This window comes from Acinonyx jubatus, chromosome C2 (genome assembly GCF_027475565.1).
Source record: "Acinonyx jubatus isolate Ajub_Pintada_27869175 chromosome C2, VMU_Ajub_asm_v1.0, whole genome shotgun sequence".
Classification (NCBI taxonomy): domain Eukaryota; kingdom Metazoa; phylum Chordata; class Mammalia; order Carnivora; family Felidae; genus Acinonyx; species Acinonyx jubatus.
In genome coordinates, this window is record NC_069384.1 from 68,338,843 (window position 1) to 68,360,109 (window position 21,267).

The 21,267-nt window shown below is 37.4% G+C and overlaps 1 protein-coding gene across 4 annotated transcripts in view; it reads right to left on the reverse strand.

Annotated features, from left to right (window-relative positions):
* CCDC14 (coiled-coil domain containing 14) overlaps positions 1–12,323 on the reverse strand; it is a 51,465-nt gene extending 39,142 nt beyond the window's left edge. Inside the window, exons 1-5 of one of the 4 annotated variants that reach the window (XM_053220955.1) lie at positions 12,147–12,323; positions 2,757–2,812; positions 2,366–2,438; positions 1,820–1,889; positions 1,609–1,728 (exon numbers count right to left, since the gene is read on the reverse strand). In XM_053220955.1, coding sequence (XP_053076930.1) covers positions 1,609–1,728; positions 1,820–1,889; positions 2,366–2,438; positions 2,757–2,812; positions 12,147–12,320 — 493 coding nt within the window. In that variant the 5' untranslated portion in view covers positions 12,321–12,323. Of the gene's footprint in view, positions 1–1,608; positions 1,729–1,819; positions 1,890–2,089; positions 2,344–2,365; positions 2,439–2,756; positions 2,813–12,146 lie in introns of those variants that run through there. The other 3 variants (XM_015082291.3, XM_015082290.3, XM_053220956.1) reach the window with 3 other exon arrangements.
* Positions 12,324–21,267: the final 8,944 nt, after the last annotated feature.

Consider the following 21,267-nt stretch of genomic DNA (forward strand, 5'->3'; position numbering starts at 1 on the left):
CAAAGCACATCTCAACTTGGATGCAAAATTTTCATCAGAAATATCTGATCTGAATTTAGATTTAATAAAATTGATAGTTGAAAAAGTAGATTCATATATCCAAGTTATTCCAAACATGCTTAAAAGTTTTCTAATAACTGGGTCAAGTATCTGTTTTCAAATTTAAGTTAATTAAAGTAAATAACATTTGCAATTCAGCTCCTTGGTTGTACTAGCCATACTTCAAGTGCTCAATGGCCACATGCACCTAAATACCTTCTTGAACAGTGCAAGTCAAGATAATATGAAGCTAAAAATGACCACCCTCCAAGATGGATTAGTAAGTTGTTCAGTTCTCTGCCTTATTCTCCAACTCATGACATTCTGAACATCAACCTCTACTCCTATAAATGCTCTACTCTCATTTTCTCAGCCTGTTTGCCTGGATCCAGATCTCTTAATATTCAGGGCTGTTGCTGTGGATAACTTTCTAGACTTTACCTCTTGCCTAAGCTGATTCTAATCATGCACTGCTGCGCTGATATTTTTGGCCTGCCTGAACCACAGAAATAGCTAGTCTCATTCTTGTTTATCTGAATTCCCATTGTGGATATTTTCATCTCCATTTTGGGCTATCTTGTTCTACAGGCCTCCAGGGGGCAACATAATCAAAACTTGTTTGTTCTAAACTGTTTGCTGAATTATTACACTTTATAAAGTCAGCAAAGTTAACAGGGAGGATGTAAAATATTCTTGGCTACATTCACCATCAAGCAGTGGAAGGCTGTCTTTCCTTACTTACCTACCCAACTTGGAATTTTACCTTCTTAGGTACCATGTATTCTAACTGTGCAGCTCAACAAGTTGAGTTGCTAAACCTACTTAGGATATATACACATAAAATGATTTTAAATCAATTAGTATCTGTAAGTATGCACATGAAACAAAACCAGTTTGTGGTTATCTATAGAAAGAAGTGGTAAGGAGAACAAAGATAACTCTATATACCTCCCAAATGTCATTCTGAGTTTGAACCTTTTCTTCTACAAAACCCAGTCAGTCACTTTTTCTACTTTTCTTCTTGGGAAAGTGATAGTAAACAAAGCAACTACCCAGTAATTAGAAGCTGAATAGAGAAAGAGAAGCATAAGCACACACATACACCTTAATAACCACATATTATTAAAATGAAAGACCAACTGCATAATCCCAATAGTTTATCAAAACCCTCATAATTAAAGATTATATATATATTAAAGATTTTATTTATTCTTTAAGTAACCTCTGTATCCAACATGGGGGTCAAACACTCAACCCCACGATCAAGAGTCTCATATTCCACTGACTGAGCCAGCCAGGTACCCCAAAGCTTATATTTAAACAAAAAAAGGGGCACCTGGGTGGCTCAGTCAGTTAAGTATCTGATTCTTGATTTGGGCTTGGGTCATAATCTCAGTTTGTGGGATCAAGTCCTGAGTTGGGCTCTGCACTGAAAGTGTGGAGCCTGCTTGGGATTCTCTCCTTCTGCCCCTCCCCGACTTGTGTGCGCTCATGTGCACGTTCTCTGTCTCAAAATAAATAAATAAACATCAAAAACAAAAACAAAAACAAAAAAGAGAAAATACTTACAAATTTCTTTCCGGACTCCTGAAGGAACATGTTTTTCATGTCCTTTCTTTTTGGATCCAAATCTTTTGCCTTCTAAAGATCTGGGATTATATCTATTTTCTGAATATGCTATTTCTGAACCTATTAATAATTAAAACAAAACTTCATTTGTATTGAGAATTATTAATTTAGAAAAGGTGGTTAGCAAAGGGCATTTAAAAAATTTAAAAACCTGAATCTTCATTTCTTAAAATGTCCCGCAGCAAAGAAGCACAACCATCAAGCCCTTGCACAGTTTCAGTCTGTAAGGAGAAACTCATTTAGAAATTCATATATAAAATTTTAGCACAGAAAACAACAACAAATTATATAGTTTTAAAAAAAATTTTAGAAGCAATTTATTATTGGTAGAAAACATGTTTTAAAGCAAAAAGCCTTCATATGTCCTTAAGGCAATTAATACTTAACCTCTGCACTTTTATTCCTACTTTTTAGCTTTTACCTGAATAATTAAGATACTGCGTATTGTAGGGGCATCTGGGTGGCTCAGTCAGTCAATCCTCTGACTCTTGATTTTGGCTCAGGTCACGAACTCATAGTTGGTGAGATGGAGCCCCACATCAGGCTCTACACTGATAGCACGGAGTCTCCTTGAGATTCTCTCTTTCCCCCTCTCTCTGTCCCTCTCCCACTCTTGCTCTTTCTCTTCCTCCCTCAAAAATAAATAAACATTTTAAAAAAAGATAGTATATATTTTATCTATTCAGTTTAATCTTACCTGACTTTCTGAGTCAGAATGGATAGGATAGCCAGAATCTGCATTAAAACGTGATATCTTTCTTAAATGTGTCCTAGAAAACAAGTTCATTAATATTTTCACATACTACAAAATTTGTTTCTAAAATATAAGTAGTCATTTTCTTCCCAGTAAAGGTTGAATAAGGAAGCTTGTCCATAAGATGGGATTTATATAAGATTTTATAATGATTATAAAGATTATTAAACACTAAGATGATCTACATGGGTAGATATGGAAGGTTCCTCCCCACAGTCTGTGAAGGTAGATACCTATCTAGTTTTCTGGGATAGGCAAAATTTAGTCCAGCCCAAAGACTCAAGAAAAACTCTCTTGACATTTTCTCAAGTGGTGAACTTCTTTAAGTACTTACCCTTTCTTTCCATTTGTTAATTTAGCAGGCCCAGTGTGTTTCACTGAAGATATCACCTATGGTATAATGCATTAAATTATAGTAAATATACACATATTTTTCTATTATATTCTCAGTAGGTTGTCTTGACAAAACCTGAAATGTTGTTTCCTTTCTTTTTGTGATAAAAATATAACATGAAATTTGCCAGTGTAGCCACTTTTTATTGCACAGTTCTGTGGCATTAAATATATTCAGTGACATTAAATATATTCACACTGCTGTACCTAACATCCATCTCCAGAACCTTCTCATCTTGCCAAAATGAAATTCTGTATCCATTACACATTAACTTCCCATCCACTCCTTCCCTCAGCCCCTGGCAACCACGCTTCTACTTAGAGTCTCTATGAATTTGACTACTCTAGGAAGCTCATATAAGTGGAATCATACAGTGTTTGTCCTTTTGTGACTGGCTTATTTCACTTAATCTAATGTATTGTAGTAAGTGTCAAAATTCCCTTCCTTTTTAAGGCTGAATAATATTCCATTTGATGTATATATCGTGTTATTAATTTTTTTAAAGGTGATATATCATACAAATCCACAATTACAATTGAAATCAATAAATTATTTGTTCTAAGTAAAATGTCAAGCAAACAAGACATATTTGTTCCTTAAGTTTACGCTGAAAATAAGGTTGAGATATTATTTTAACCAGAAGTACCTACTACAGTAAATTTGGACTAAACTCAATCTCTGAACATGTTCTATATTCCCCAGTCTTCAAAACATGTAAGTTAAAGATAGAGCGCAGAGTTCATAACTCTGATTCTACTTATCTACATTTATTTATCTATTTATCTATTTATCTATTTATTTATTTATTTATTTATTTAATTATTTAGAAAATTTATTGTCAAGTTGGCTACCATACAGAGTATACAGTGTGCTCTTGGTTTTGGGGGTAGATTCCCGTGATTCATTGCTTATATACAATACCCAGTGCTCATCCCAACAAGTGCCCTCCTCAATGCCCATCACCCATTTTCCCCTCTCTCCCACCCCCACCCCCGCATCAACCTTCAGTTTGTTCTCTGTATTTAAGAGTCTCTTATGTTTGCCTCCCTCCCTCTCTGTTTATAACTATTTTTTCCCCTTCCCTTCCCCCATGGTCTTCAGTTAAGTTTCTCAAGTTGCACCTATGAGTGAAAACATATTATATCTGTCTCTCTCTGATTGACTTACTTCACTTAGCATAATACCCTCCAGTTCCATCCACGTTGCTACAAATGGCAGGATTTCATTCTTTCTCATTGCCAGGTAGTATCCCATTGTATACATAAACCACATCTTCTTTATCCATTCATCAGCTGATGGACATTTAGGCTCTTTCCATAATTTGGCTATTATTGAAAAGCACTGCTATAAGCACATGCATAGGGACATGTGTCCCTATGCATCAGCATTCCTGTATCTTTGGATAAATTCCTAGTAGTGCTATTGCTGGGTTGTAGGGTAGTTCTATTTTTAATTTTTTGAAGAGCCTCCACACTGTTTTCCAGAGCGGCTGCACCAGTTTGCATTCCCACCAACAGTGCAAGAGGGTTTCCATTTCTCCACATTCCCGCCAGCATCTGTAGTCTCCTGAGTTGTTCATTTTAGCCACTCTGACCAGTGTGAGCTGGTATCTCAGTGTGGTTTTGATTTGTATTTCCCTGATGATGAGTGACACTGAGCATCTTTTCATGTGTCTATTGGTCATCTGGATGTCTTCTTCAGAAAAGTGTCTATTCATGTCTTCTGCCCATTTCTTCATTGGGTTACTTGTTTTTTGGGTGTTGAGTTTGGTAAGTTCCATATAGATTTTGGATACTAACCCTTTATCTAATTTGTCATTTGCAAATATCTTTTCTCTTTCTGTTGGTTACCTTTTAGTTTTGTTGTTTCCTCTGCAGTGCAGCTTTTTATCTTGATGAGGTCCCAACAAGGGACCTAGGTTTTTCATGCATTTTGAGTTCGTTTTTGTGTATGGTGTAAGAAAGTGGTCTAGTTTCATTCTTCTGTATGTTGCTGTCCAGTTCTCCCAGCACCATTTGCTAAAAAGACTTTTTTCCATTGAATACTCTTTCCTGCTTTGTCAAAAATTAGTTGGCCATACATTTGTGGGTCCAACCCTGGGTTCTCTATTCTATTCCATTGGTGTATGTGTCCATTGGTGTATGGTGCCAATACCATACAGTCTTGATGATTACAGCTTTGTAGTAGAGGCTAAAGTCTGGGATTGTGATGCCTTCCACTTTGGTTTTCTTTCTCAATATTATTTTGGCTATTCGGGGTCTTTTGTGGTTCCATACAAATTTTAGGATTGTTTGTTCTAGCTTTGAGAAAAATGCTGGCACAATTTTGATTGGGATTGCATTAATGTGTAGATTGCTTTGCGTAGTATTGACATTTTAACAATAATTATTCTTCCAACCCATGAGCATGGAATGTTTTTCCATTTCTTTGTGTCTTCTTCAATTTCCTTCGTAAGTTTTCTATAGTTTTCAGCATACATATCTTTTACATATTTGATTAGGCTTATTCCTAGGTATTTTATGGTTCTTGGGGCAATTGTAAATGGGATCCATTTCTTGATTTCTCTTTCTGTTGCTTCATTATTGGGGTACAGAAGTGCAACCAATTTCTGTACATTGATTTTGTATCCTGCAACTTTGCTGAATTCATGTATCAGCTCTAGCAGCTTTTTGGTGGTCTTTCAGGTTTTCCATGTAAAGTATCATGTCATCTGTGAAAAGTGAAAGTTTAACTTCTTCTTTGCCAATGTGGATGCCTTTTATTTCATTTTGTTGTTTGACTGCTGAGGCTAGGACTTCCAACAGTGTGTTAAACAATAGTTATCCACATTATTTAGAATGCCTGACAAGACCAGCCCATGGAAACTCTACCATTCTTCTTTACCTACAGCTCATTCCCTCACTTTTTCTTTTCAAACTCATATAACAATATTGTTTTTGAAAAAACAATTTTATTTTAAAAGTAAAATAAGTGGGCTAATTTTTGTGTAGAAGAAAAAAATGCACTTGCTTTAACATGCATCCATGTTATCTTGAAAGTTAGGCAACAAACAGTTCATTGTGTTTGCCTCTGGGGAGGGAAACTGAGAATCTAGAGGACAGAGCAAGGGAGATTTTCCAAGGTATGCCTCTTTATATCTTAATAACATATCAATAAATATAATCTCTATTTAAAATGTAATTTTTAGGGGTGCCTAGGTGGCTCAGTCGGTTAAGCATCTGACTTCAGTTCAGGTCATGATTTCACAGTTGTCAATCTGAGCCACAAGTTGGGCTCTGTGCTGACAGCTCAGAGCCCGGAGACTGCTTCGAATTTTGTGTCTCCCTCTCTCTGCCCTTCCCCAGCTTGCACGCGTGCTCTCTCTCTCAAAAATAAACATTCAAAAAATTTTTAATTAAAATACAATTTTTAAAAGACATAATGGGGTGCCTGGGTGGCTTAGTCGGTTGAGCGTCCAACTTCAGCTCAGGTCATGGTCAGTGGATTCAAGCCCTGCATTGGGCTCTGTACTGACAGCTCAGAGCCTGGAGGCTGCTTCAGATTCTGTCTCTCCCCCTCTCTCTGCTCCTCTCCCACTCACGCTCTATTTCTCAAAATTGAATAAATGTTAAAAAAAATTTTTTTTAAAGACATGAGTTAAATTCCCTACTCACCCCCTCATTTCACCCTTCACAAGTAGTCACTGTTGGCAGTTACATTTATGGTTTTTCTTTACATGTTGACATATTTCATCCCAAGATAGCTTTGAGCAGTAACTATTAAACTAATCTGGAATTATATGCTACTGAGAATACATTTTAAAAATTGGGTTAATGGAGTTATATTTCTTCTTGAGATAACTTGGGATATGATTGAGTCATGAAGCCAGTAAAGAGAACCAACCTTATAGGAAATAAGATCCTACATAGTACTGCTCCACTGGTCCCTGCATGACACCTTCAGGGTCCTTCCCTTTTATATATACATATGTTGGTGTCCTGGCCAAAACCGTAATAAAATTCCAAACCATGGTATTCCAATACACTAGACCAAGTCCAAAAACAGCTACCGCAATTATTATCTTTCAAAATTAAAAACAAAAAGTATACAGGGGTAAATGTATGGCATAATTGTAAGATTACACGTGATCTTTCTCCAAAAAACATGCATGAGCTTACATAACAGAAAGTCAGGTAATGAAAATTACCCAGGATAAAAGCACCCTAAAAAAGTAACTATCATATTGGCACATTTTCATCAAAACTCTCTTTTGTAATTTTCATTCTGAAATAACAGTACAAAGAATTTCTATATACACTTTACCCAGATTCCCCAACTGTTGACATTTTACTACATCTGCCATGTTCTCTCAAAATATATGCAAAAACAAAATATATACAATAAAAACATAGAGAAATACTAAGTATTAGTGGTTTTCCTGAACTATTTCAGGCTAAGTTACAGATATGATACCACTTTATATTAAATATTTACTCCTAAATATTTTCTAAGAATGAGGTCACTTGTATAACTATGATGTAATTATCAAAATCAGGAAATTAATATTGACACTGTATTATAAACTACAGATTTTATTCACATTTTGCCAATTATTCCAATAATGTCCTTTATTAAAAAAAATATTCTGGTCCATACCCAATGCAGGATCATATGTTGCATTTAATTGTCATACCTCATTAGTCTCCTTTAATCTGGAACAGTTCCTTGGATTATCGCTCATTGTCTTCCATAACCTTCACATATTTAAAGAGTACAAGCCACTTACATTGTAGAATGTCCCTCTTGACATTTAGACTTGTCTGATGTTCCCCCATGATTAGATTCAGGTTGTGCATTTTTGGCAGGAATACCACAAAAGGGAAATTTTGTCCTTCTTAATGTAAGTAGGCATATGGTACCAGTTTGTCCCATTACTGGTAATGTAAACTTTGATCATTTAAGATGGCATCTGCCAGGTTTTTCACTGTTAGTATTAAGGTTAGTATTTTTAACATTGTATTAAGTAATTAATGGGGAGATACTTTGAGATTATGCAGACTTCTATTCATCAGATTCACCCAGTAGTTGTAGCATCCCTTGAATGATTGCCTTAATCCCAACTGTTTGTGAAATGGTGATTTGTGTAACTTCCATCTTCCTTCTATAGTTATTAGTTGGCATTCAACTGTAGGTAAGCACTTTTCCTTTGTTGTTTGTTAGTATGGATCAGCGATTCCTGTTATGCCATGGGTTATGATCCATCATCATCATTATTTAAAATACTTTGATGCTCCAATTGTCCCAGATTCTATCAGTGGTAGTCTCTTCAAACTAGCTCCTGTATAATTTTTAACATGGCCCCATTATTTTTTGAGCAATTCCTTACTTTCTGCAACAAGGTGCTCTGGGCTCATCTTTTGTTGTTGTTTTCATTGTAGTAAGAATACATAACACGAAATCTACTTTCTTAAATTTTTAAGTGCACAATACTATACAGGTGATTACTTGTATGATATTGTACAGCAGATCTCTAGAACTTATTTATCTTGTATAACTGAAACTTTATACCCAGTGGATAGCAACTCCCCCATTCCCCCTCCCTCCAGACCAGCCCCTGGCATCTACCATTCCACTCTCTGCTTCTGAGTGTGACTATCTTAGGTCCCTTATGGAAGTGGAATAATGCACTGTCTGTCCTTTTGACTGGCTTATTTCACTTGGCATAATATCCTCAAGGTTCATCCATGTTGCACATGGCAGGATTTTTTTTTAAGGCTGAAAAATATTCTATTGTGTGTATATAGCATATTTTCTTTAACTATCATTTAACTATCAACAGACATTTAACTATCAATAGACATTTAGATTGTTTCCACATCTTGACTAATAATCTGAATAATGCTGCAATGAACAGAGAAGTGCAAATATCTCTTTGAGATCATGTTTTCAATTCTTTTGGAAAAAAAATCTGGAGTAGAACTTCTGGACCATACAAGAGCTCTATTTTTAATTTTTTGAGGAATCATCATACTGTTTTCCATAGCAGCTGCACCATTTTTCATTTCTGCAAAAAGTGTACAAGTATTCCAATTTCTCCACATTCTCACCAATGAGAATAGCCATCTAAAGAGGTGTAAGGTGTTATCTCACCGTGGTTTTGATTTGCATTTCCCTAATGACTAGTAATGTTGAGCACCTTTTCATGTGCTTTTTCATGTGCCTTTTATGTATCTTCTTTGGAGAAATGTCTATTCAGGCCCTTTGCTCATTTTTTAATCAGATTATTTGGTTTTTTGCTATTAGGTTGTAGGAGTTCCTTATATATTTTAGGTGTTAACCCTTTAGTAGGCAGAGGGTTTACAAATCTTTTTTCCCATTCCATAAGTTGCCTTTTCACTCTGTTGTTTCCTTTACTCTGCAGATGCTTTTTATTTTGATGTATCCAGGCTCATCTTATAATTTTCCTGTTCCAGCTGTGGAGTTGACCATTCCTCCTAGAAGTCATGGTTCCTTTTAGCGAATGATATTTAGAAACCAGATCTAGACACTAGATTTTGCTACTGGGTCTTCCAATCTTTTCCCATATGGATTTTCTTAGTCATAAAGACTAGCTAGTTGCAAAAAAGTAAATCTTATGATTTTATTTTTAAATATTTTTCCATATTAACATAACTTCACAAAATTTTTTAATGGTTGTATAATATTTTCTTGAGTGGAAGTAATATAACACATCCTTGGTTTGCTTCTATTTTTCACAATTGAAAAACAAGCCTGAAATAAACATTTCCATGTACAGAAAAAAGCGTTTTCATACTCAGGATTAAAAGCTTATTTATTTGGTGAAAGGCTATAATTCATTTAATAGCTCTTGATACCATTTACAAAAACACTCTCAAAAAGGAGTGCCCCAAACCACAATGCATGAGACCATAATTTTTCTTTATCTCACATTTACTTCTACTGGGTATTATCATTAAACTTTTTTTCTTTGCTATTTGAGAAAAATATATGCATTTCTTACAAGTTGTATCTCCTACTAACAGGTGCAAAGTAAGATTACATTTGTAGAATAATTTAATCCACACCCTATGATTTATCATTTCTGTGAGCTAGGAACCTAAATTACAGAAAGGAGGCTTGTTCAAAGTCATACATCTAATTATAGTATAATGTTTAAAAGAAGGGACTCTGGGACCAACTATGTGGGTCTGAATCCTGCTCCACTGCTAACCAGTTTTGTAACTGTAGGAAAATTATTCGAAGTCTTCATCCCTCAATTTCCTCATCTATAAAATGGAGATGATAATAGTATTTACTTCATAAGGCTATTATGAATATTAAATGAATTAGAAGTACTGTGGAAAAACACTTAAGAGTAACATCTACCACACAAGTGCTACCTCAGTGTTAGCTATTCTTTTTTTTTTTTTAATTTTTTAAAATGTTTATTTACTTTTGAGAGAAAGAATGAGAGAGACAGAGGTGTGAGCATGGGAGGGACAGAGAGAGGGAGACACAGAATCTGAAGCAGGCTCCAGGCTCTGAGTGGTCAGCACAGAGCCCGATGCGGGGCTTGAACCCCCAGACTGAGAGATCATGACCTAAGCTGAAGTCGGAGGCCCAACTGACTGAGCCACCCAGGTGCCCCATTTTTCTTTTTTTTTTAACGTTTATTTATTTTTGAGAGACAGAGAGAGATACAGCATGAGCAGGGGAGGGGCAGAGAGAGAGACACATACAGAATTCGAAGCAGTCTCCAGACTCAGCTGTCAGCACAGAGCCGATGTGGGGCTTGAACTCACAGACCACGAGTTCATGACCTGAGCCAAAGTCGGACACTGAGCCACCCAGGCACCCCAGTGTTAGCTATTCTTACCATTAAGATGGTTGTAAACTGTTTTTAAGGGGACCAAATTTTGTTGCACATTTATGCCAAGAGTGAGATAGATGTTTTACCAGGTTCTCTCATGTAATTCTCCCCAATTCTTTGAGGCAGGATTTTATACCTATTTACAACTACTTTATGGCTAAGGGAAAGGAGGCAGAGAAGTAGAAAGCACTTTGCTTAATATCACTACCATAGTAATGGCAGAATTGGAATGTGAATCTTGAAGGTGACCATGATTACAAAACCATGTTTTCCCCCTTGCTGACTGCACGTATTCTGAGTTCATTCAATGTAAGAGAAAGATCTATAAGGGTGAGGATGCTCAGGAAGTACTCATGAAGAAAGTCTGAGCCAGGTATTTTTTTAAAAAGCATTAAGATTAATATTAATGGGGAAGACAGTATCATAGGTGAGTTGATACCAAGTGAGAGAATGAGAGACGTGGATATATTAAAGAGGATAAGATCACTCCAGGTAGTGAGTCTGTGTGAGAAATAGTTGATTCATTACCTAGAAATCTACTATATGCTATGTGCTATCCCAGGCCTTGAGGATATAGAGATAAATTGTGCAGTAAGGGAGGTATAGAGATTAGGAAGGTCCCTAGTATGAAAAGCAGTTTAATAATGGTCAGCACAAAGCACAAAAGGGGGAAGCAAGGAGCACCCAAACAATGGGAAAGTGAGAGGGGTAGGGAAGGCTCTTGAGTGGCTCCTGAGCTGAGGGAAAAGATAGAAAGTGGAGGTACCAGGAACAGAGGTGCATTCCAGGCAGTACAGAAAGGGAAGTGCAAAGACATGGAAGCATGAGAGGGCATGGGGCATCCAGGACACTGAAGAACATATCAGTGAACAGTTCTGGATACACTTGGAGTGGGGACGGGTCTGGTAAGGAATGCACTAGGGGAATCAAAAAATAGCTGTGTTGACAGGCCAAAGAACTGACATTTTACCTTGCAAGAGGATTTGTGTAGATTTTAAAGCAGAAAATAAATCATTTAGTGACAACGAGGGGGTGCTTTTGGAATCGGTAAGGCTGTCGGTGGGGGCACTAACTGGGAGACTTTAGTTTTTACAAGTAGTTGTAAAATACCAGTAATTGTGACGGAAGACCAGCTTTTCTTGGTGGAAAAGCCAAGAAACTGTATTTGATGCAACAATATACTGAGCGTTGGAGAGGTTAAGTCACCCTACCCACGACGGAGGCTGGCCTCGAACCGGCGCCCTACACCAAAGCCAACGCTCTGGAAGACTACAATTAAAACAGAACATACATCTATGGACAGTGCGGCTGTGTTAGGATGTTAACATTGGGTGTCCCCCCAACTCCCCTCTCCCAGCATTTTTAACGCCGCCACATTGTCTTTGCTTTTATTTTTTTCAGAGTTTTGCACTTCTCCTGGCCCTTGACCCCTCAGTCCCTCTATACCCTCATAGTGGACGCTTCAGGTCCGCAGCCCTCACCTGGCCCGATCGAGATCCGGACCTGACCATCTCTCGCAGCCTCAGAAAAGCCCAGACGGAGGGAAGTAAAGCCAAACGATAAAAGAAATTAACCGCCGTGGACTCCCGGATCCCCTTGGCCCGCCCCCCGAGCTTCCGCTTCCGGGAAGGAGCCCGCCGAATGTCGCGCCTCATAGTCTCGTGAGTGCTGCCGGGTCGTCTCCGGTACTCCCAGCGCAGCACCCTGAGCTTGCGCAATAGACCCCTCCTGGCGCCTTGCTCGTCACACACTGGCAGAGAAAGTGGGAGAAGTCCACCGAACGCCGCAGGCCGGGCGGGGCGGGGAGGGACGGGGAGGGTCCGGGGGAGGCGAGGTTGGCAGGAGGGGGCGGGGTCAGCCGGGAGGGGCGGGGCCGAAAGGAGCCGGGCTCCTGAACGCTTGAAAGAACTTCTGAAGAACCGCTACCCTGAATGAGCCGAGGGAAGAGGCGACAAGGACTCTCAAGGGCCAGAGGAAGGGACTGAGGGAGAGGACCAACAGGTTTCAAAAAGAATTGGCTCGGCTCGGTGTTTTGTGTGCCATTTTGAATGATTTTGGTTTTGATAGTCAATAAAAGTCAATCCTTGGTCTGGTTAGCTTTGTGTAATTCTGATTGCAATTTCAGAATTATTCACTGTGGCCCTTGATCTCAGAATGGTGCTCATTAGTTGGGATTTTGTTTTACTTCCATGCATAGTTCGCTCTTCAGTCGAGGTAATTACTGTTAATGAAGAATGACTCCGTATTCTTACATTAGCATGCTTCACGATTTTTATTTTTTTTATTTTTAATTTTTTTATTTATTTTTTTAAAACTTTTTTTCAACGTTTTTTATTTATTTTTGGGACAGAGAGAGGCAGAGCATGAACGGGGGAGGGGCAGAGAGAGAGGGAGACACAGAATCGGAAACAGGCTCCAGGATCTGAGCCATCAGCCCAGAGCCTGACGCGGGGCTCAAACTCACGGACCGCGAGATCGTGACCTGGCTGAAGTCGGACGCTTAACCGACTGCGCCACCCAGGTGCCCCTGCATGCTTCACGATTTTTAATGGAAATTAGTCTTTGGTGTTTAAGACACTGAGTTTGGGGTTAATGTTTTAAATCATATGGGGAGAAATTAAATAAGCCAACTGATTACATTTTTTAATTTGAAGGGCTAGATTTTGAAAATCTTAATTACAATTAAAATAAAAGCTCGGAAACTAAAATCATACTGATTTGGGGAAACTGGGTATTTAATACATTTAGCTTTGTATTGAATTAGACTTGAAAACCTCTCCCGTCTTCATCCTTCTATAAGTGTTTAACATATTTACTTGAGATTACAGGGTTTTTTCCTTAAGCTGACTTGATTTTTTTAGAAGCTTACATGGATTTTTCTTAATACATGCTTATTTTAGAAAACATAGATAAGAAATAAAAAATCACCCATAATCCCAAAGAGTACCACTGTTAGCGGTTTGGTACATTCCCTTCTAGACTTTTCCCAACTGTGTATATATGTATAAATACATTACAACAATAGGATATGATGCATATCACTGTGAGTGTTTTAATATCTCATCAACATCGCTTCTCAGTAATTTACAATTACAAAATGGCTGCCTGGTGTACCATTTTTCTACTGTTTGGAATTTTATGCTTCTCCCCTCCTTTTTGTTTGTCTGTGTTTTTTTGAGTTTTTCTTTTTTTCTCCCTTTTTAAATTTTTGAGGTAATCGCTTTCAGGGTTTTTTGTTTTTATTTTCTCAAATGTTTTTTTATTGTGGCAAAATACACAAATAATAAAATATACCATCTTAACCATCTTTAAGCACACAATTCAGTGGTACTAAATGCATTTATAATATTGTACAACCATCACCACCATCATCTCCAGAACTTTTTTCATCTTGTTAAAGTGAAATTCTATATGCATTAAACAACACCCCATTCTACTCTCCCCAAAAGCCCCTGGAAACCACCATTGTACTTTCTGTCTCTGATTTTGACTAAGTACCTCATATAAACAAGATTATACAGTATTGATCCTTTTGTAACTGGCTTATTTCACTTATCTTTAAAAGTTTGTCCATGTTATAGCATATATCAAAATTCCGTTCCTTTTTAAGGCTAAATAATATTTCATTGTGCGTATATAACACATTTTGTTTAGTTATCTGTTGATGGACACTTGGGTTGCTTCCATATTTTAGCTATCATAAATATTGTTGCTCTGAACATGTGTGTACCAATATCTCTGCTGGACCCTGCTTTCAATTTTGGGGGGTATATATTCAGAATTGCTGGATCATATGGTAATTCTACTTTTAACTTTTTGAGGAACTGCTATACTGTTTTCTATATGGCTGTACCATTTTATATCCCCGCCAACAGTGATAAGGGTTCTAATTTCTCCACATTCTCCCCACCACTTGTTTTCCATTTATTTTGTTGTTTATTTTTTGGTTTTGGTAGTAGCCACCCTAATGAGGGTGAGGAGGTATTTCATTGTAATTTTGATTTGCATTTCCATAATGATTAGTAATGTTGAACATCTTTTCTTGTGATTATTGGTTATTTGTGTATCTTCTTTGGACAAATATCTGTTCAAGTCCTTTGCCCATTTTCTCTTATTCTGTGGGTTGCCTTTTTACTCTCTTGATACTGTCTTTTGATGTACAAACTTTATTTTTGTGAAGTTTTCAATTCATCCATTTTTCTTTTGTTGCCTGTGTCTTTAGTGTCATATCCAAGATATCCATGGCAAAGCCAATATCATGAAATTTGCCTTATGTTTTTTCTAAGATTTCTATAGTTTAAAGTCTTATTTGTAGGTCTTTGATCTAGTTTTAGTTAATTTTTGTGTACAGTATCAGCTAAGGGTCCAACTTCATTCTTACATGTAGCTATCCACTTTTCCTGGCATCCTTTGTTCAGAAAAGTACGCGTTTTTCATTGAATGGTCTTTTGACAATGTATGTAAGGGGTTATTTCTGGACTATCTACTCATTGGTCTGTATATCTGCCATTACCCCTGTACCACACTGTTTTTTTATTTCTGCTAAAACGGTCACTGGGATTATGATAGGGATTAAGCTGTAAATCTCTTTGGGTAATACTGACATCTTAACAATATTAGGTATTTCAATCCATGAACATAGGATGTGTTGGCATTTTTTAAATTTCTTTGAACATAACTTTAAAGTTTTTATTGTACAAGTCTTTTACCTCCTTGATTAAGTTAATTCCTGGATATTTTATTCTTTTTTGAAGACAATTGTAAATGTAATTGTGTTCTTAACTTCCTTTTCGGAGTGTTCATTAGTTGTATATAAGTGCAACCAATTTTTGTGTGTTGACTTTGTATTCTGTTACTTTATTGAATTCATTTATTAGTTCTAACAGTTCTTTGGTAGAAACTTTAGGGTGTTCTACATGTAAGATCACATACTCTGTGGACAAAGATTATTTTACTTCTTCCTTTCCAATTTGAATGTGTTTTATTTCTTTTTCTTGCTCAATTGCTCTGGCTTGAACTTCCAGTACTATGTTGAATAGAAGTGGTGAAAATGGGCATTCTTGTCATGTTCCTGATCTTAGAGGAAAATCTTTCAGTCTTACCATTAAATATGATGTTCACTGTGAGGTTTTCATATATGGCTTTTATTATGTTGAAGTAGTTTCCTTCTATTTCTATTTTGTTGAATGTATTTATCATAAAAGGATGTTGAGTTTTGTCAAATGCTTTTCAGCATCAGTTGAGATGATCATGTGTTTTTCCCCCTCCATTCTATTAATGTGATAAATTATATTGATCATTTTTCATGTGTTGAGCCATCCTTGCATCCCAGGAATAAATCCCACTTGATCATGGTGTATAATACTTCTTTTAATATGGTGATGAAATCAGTTTGCAAGTATTTTGTTGAGGATTTTTACATCAGTATTCATAAGGGATATTGGTCTGTAGTTTTCTTATAGTGTCTTTGGCTTTCGTATGAGAATAATGCTGGTTTTATGAAATGTGTTTTGAAGGGTTCCCTCCTCTTCAGTTTTTTCGAAAAGCTTAAGAATGATTAATATTAATTCCTATTTAAGTGTTTGGTAATAGTCACTAGGGAAGCCCTCAGGTCCAGGACTTTTCATTATTAGGAGATTAAAAAAATAATTTTTAATGTTTATTATTTTTGAGAGAGAGACAGAGAGCAAGCAGGGGAGGGGCAGAGAGAGAGGGAGACACAGAATCCGAAGCAGGCACCATGTTCCAAGCTGTCAGCACAGAGCTGGACACAGGGCTTGAACTCACAGACCACAAGATCATGACCTGAGCTGAAGTTGGCCGCTCAACCAACTGAGCCACTCAGGCGCCCCTGTCAGGAGATTTTTGATAGACCTCTTTATTACAGGTCTATTCAGATTTTCAATTTCTTCATGATTGGTAGTCTTGGTAGGTTTGATTTCTGGAATTTGTCCCATTTAGTGTAGGTTATCCACTATGTTCAAAGTACTCTCTTATATTTATTTCTGTAGACTCAGTAGTAATGTCACTACTTCATTTCTGATTTTAGTAATTTCAGTCTTTTCTCTTTTTTTCTTAGTCCATCTCGCTAATGTTTTGTCGATTTTGTTGATCTTTTGAAAAATCAACTTTTGGTTTCATGGATTTTTTCTAATGTTTTTCTGTTCTCTATCTCTGCTTTAATCATTATTCTTACCTTCAGCTAGCTTCAGGTTCAGGTTTTTTTTGTTTTTCTTTTTTAGCTCCTTAAGTTGTAAAGTTAGGCAGTTGATTTGTGGTCTTTCTTGTTTTTTAATGTAAGCATTTGTAAATTTTTCCCTTAGCACTACTTTTACTGTATCCTGTAAGTTTTGCCATGTTCTGTTTTTTTCATTGAGCTCAAAGTACTTTCTAATTTCTCTTGTGATTTCTTTTTTGATCCATTGGTTAAGAGTATGTTGTTTAATTTCCACAAATTTGTGACCTTCTCAGTTTTATTTTTGATATCTAACTTCATCCTGTTATAATTGGAGAAGAGACTTTGCATGATAATCTTTTTAAATCTATTGAGACCTAATTTGTGGTCTAACATCTGGTCTATTCAGAAAATGTCCCATGTGCATTTGAAAAGAATGTGTATGCTGTTGTTGGATGGAATGTTCAATGTATGTCTGTTAGATTTACTTGGTTTATTGTGTTACTTAAGTCCTGTATTTCCTTATCTTCTGTCTAGCTGTTGTATCCATTATTGAAAGGGTGGTATTCATGTCTCCAACTATTATTATATGGCTGTTTATTTCTCCTTTCATTCTGTCAGTTTTGCTTTATCTATTTTGATGGTCTGTTATTAGGATTATTCAGGACTCAGCCCTTTGAGCCTGTTGTGGAACTTTAGGTCCCTCTAGTGTCATGGTTAGTGACTCTGCTTAGCCTAGGCAGTGTTATAATTTACAGCATTGGATCAATGGCTTTTCCAATTGGCTCACTTTTGAAGTGTGAAAGTGTCTGTTCATGTCAACCCAATTTCAGTTTATAGAAAACAAGCAAAGTTGCAAAATATATGAAAATCTAAAAACACAGTTATGATTTATAGCCAGGATATAAGAATCAAAAAGTAAGAGGCTGTGGACTGGATTATAAATTACATGTTGGAAGTATGAGCTTGGTTCTGCTTAGAAAAATCTGAGACTACCCTGTTGCTTTTCCTCAAGCCATTTAGTGCCTTGTGGAATTATTTGTTACCCAAAGGTTCTTAACCTTTTTTGATCATATACAATTTTGAAAATTTGCTAAAAGCTTTGTATTTTTTCCCCAGAAAAATGCTAATGTGCACATTTCATATATATATATATATATATATATATATATATATATAGTACTCATATATATATATATATAGTACTCATATATATATATATATATATATATATAGTACTCATATATATATATATAATGTGCACATTTCATATATATATATATATAGTTATCAGAAACATTCAGGAGCCTCTCCAAGGATTTTAGGTTAAGAATCCTATTCATACCTAATTCAAAATCAACTTTCCACATGTGAGTGTCCAGCTCCTTCTGTTGTAGGACCTTGGTGATCTTGGATGGTGGTTAACTAGGGATGGTGAGGTGTCTGATTAAACAGTGTCAAGGGGAAAGAGGGCATGAAGCACAGAGAAAATGGAATTGAGCCATAATCTTTGCATTTCCCACTGAAGCTTTAAATGTATCTGCAGTCTTCACTTTAATCAAAATAGCTTAATTTAGGAAGGAAAGAGCCCACTTCTTTTTCTTTATAAAATCCTGATTTTATTGCTTCCTGAATGTTTTTCTTTTTAAGGAGAAATATAAACCATATGTTATAGGGGTCTCAGTTTGACAGCTTGGCTGAGGTCATGCTAGGATTCAGTTATTTCTGGTTATAATAGGAAGGTTAATGGAAAGGATCTGACAAGGGTCTGTTGGCATCAAGGACCAAGAAAACCCCCTTGGAATGATCTCATCACAAGGAAGAAACCATTGGTTTGGGACCATGTGCCAGGTTTGAGGGTCAAGTGTGATTTTAACACACACTGTCAGTCACTTACTGCCCTGCTGCCCCTACGGACTTGTGCCTAACCCAAGGAGAGAAACGATAGCGATTAAAATGCTAAAAATTTTTCTTTACTGAAATCTCTGTAAGGTATTGCAGCAGTTGTTGGTGGTACCCCATGCAAATGCCTTCAAAAGCTGCTTATTGTAAACACCTAGGACTTCCCACCTGAGAGCATTTTTTTTTTTCTGCAGCAAAAGGAGCGAGCTCAGGCCTTAAGCCAGGCAAGTAAGTTAATGCCCCTGGAAACAGCCCTCAATGACAGAGGAGAACTGGGTGAGGAAGCAGCCTGTAGCCGACGATGAAGAGCTTCCTCGTCCCTCAGATTGGGATAATTCTTACATGTGTTCCACCCTGTCTCCCAGAGTCCTCCAGCACAACTGGACTTAGGGATAACTGCCTGGTAACACACTGTCTATTGGCTTCCTTTCCTTCACTATATTACTTTTCCTACTCCTTTTCCACTGTTCCTGAAATCGCCTCCCAAATAAGCTATTTGCACTTAAATTCTTTTTATTTATTTTTTATTTTTTTTATTTGCACTTAAATTCTTATCTCAGAGGCTGTTTCTGGGGAGATACTACTAAAAGCATTGAGCAAACAAGACAGCACAAGGTTGGAGTCAGAAAGGCCTGGATGCAAATTCCTTCTCACCAGTGGCAGTGAACAACTTAATTTCTCTAAGGCTGTTTCTTCATCTATAGAATGGGGAGAATAGTACTGACTTTACAAGGTCAGGCTGTAAAGAAAATTTACATAAAGTTTTGTGCATAGTGGCTACCCATAGTAAGTGCTTAATGCATGTTGGCAATTATCACTGATACAGTATTTATAATATTGTTACTACAGCACAGCACAGGCCGAGGCCAGCTGTTTTTCACCTTTGGGGTGACTGCTGAAGTAGGTTGATTTGGCTGACGTGCTATAAAGGCTGTCTCTGATGAGCATCTGTGGCTGAGCGGTATCAGTGGCTTAGAGGAAGCATCGCCGCAGTGAGCCAGGGCAGGAGAGGAGGAAAATGGCAGACATTAAGTTTAGAAGATGAACTAGCGACACTGCCGACTGTGCTCAGTTTCAGTGGATGGCTACAGTACCATCAGTGACTTCACACATGGGTCCAGTATTCACTTTGATGGCTGGGGTCACATTGCCTCACTCTTGAGGGATTATGCTCAGGGCTCCTGAGGTTTAGTTTCTAATTTCAGTCTGTTTTCTCAGACATACAAGGCCCCTTCTGCTTTCGTCTACGACCTTAACTTGTCTTAGGTCCTTTTAGATTGGGGCTATTCCCTCTGCTCCCCTTCACTCCCCACTCCCAGGCAAGATCCTATTTGAACTCTTTGGTCACAGTGAAAGAGAAATGGAGAGACTGAGGCAGGTTAGAGGACTTCACACTCATTCCCTAATCCCAGTTCATCAGGGTGCCAGGTCTCACCTGCAGGGCTTCAGCCTTTTCCAGCAGCCTGGGGTCCAGGAGTGGATAGACATGATAGGCCGCTTTGGCTAAGATGGCAGACAGCAGGGACAAATTGCTTGTTGCCCACCCCCTGCAGGTGCAGCTGGATGACCGTGGGGGGAGAATGTGTTTCAGCTCTTTATTCTTTTACTCTAAGCCAAAATAAAAGACCTGCGGTGACGTCCCTTCACAATCTTCTCTTATTTATCTTTACTTATTTTACTTTTACTAAATAGACACATTTCTCCCCAATTCAGTAGGAAGATATGTGTATATGAAAAGGCATGCTAACCTGATTGTTACACAAAAACAACTTTTATGAGAGAAGAGTATTACAGAAGGAAGGAATCCAGCAATCTTGGCACACCTGGCCTTAAGAACAATGACCCTGTAGCCTGTTCATCTCGTCTGCTTCCTGGAAGAAAGAAAAATCTTTCAGTGACCATGTCAGAGGTCTTAAACTCATGCAGGGCAATTCCCAAGAGGGACTCATTATATCTGTATCTGGTGTCAGAGAAATCTGCTGACGTTGACACTTTAATACTGACCTCTGCAACATGTTATAGTACATCTCAGGGTGACTTACATTAAAGTGATTTAAGTTCACGAGGGCAGAATTCAGATATGATTTATTTGTATATGCCCAGAAGCCAGCATATTTCCTAGCTGGGTTGCCAGGTTTAGCAAGAATACAAAACAAAACAAAGCAAAAATACTGAAAAGTTATCTGTTTATCCAAAATTCACACTAAACTGGGTGTCCTGTATTTTGTCTGTCAGTCCTATTCCTCACATAAAGGTAATCTCAATAAATATTGGAGAGTGAGTGAGTGAATGAATGACGAGCATCACACCCACAAATGGAGAACTAAACTGGTAAAAATGTGGGTTGACCATGTAAAAGATACTTATCTAAGTTATGCCTAATAGTCACAAAACATCAAAACTGTGTCTGGTTAACGTTCTACCTTTGAAAATCTGCCAGCCTGGCTTTGACTTGAGATACATTTTCTATCCACGCTTTGTTAGCCACTTTCATTCAGTGTCCATATGGGAAGAATACTAATCTG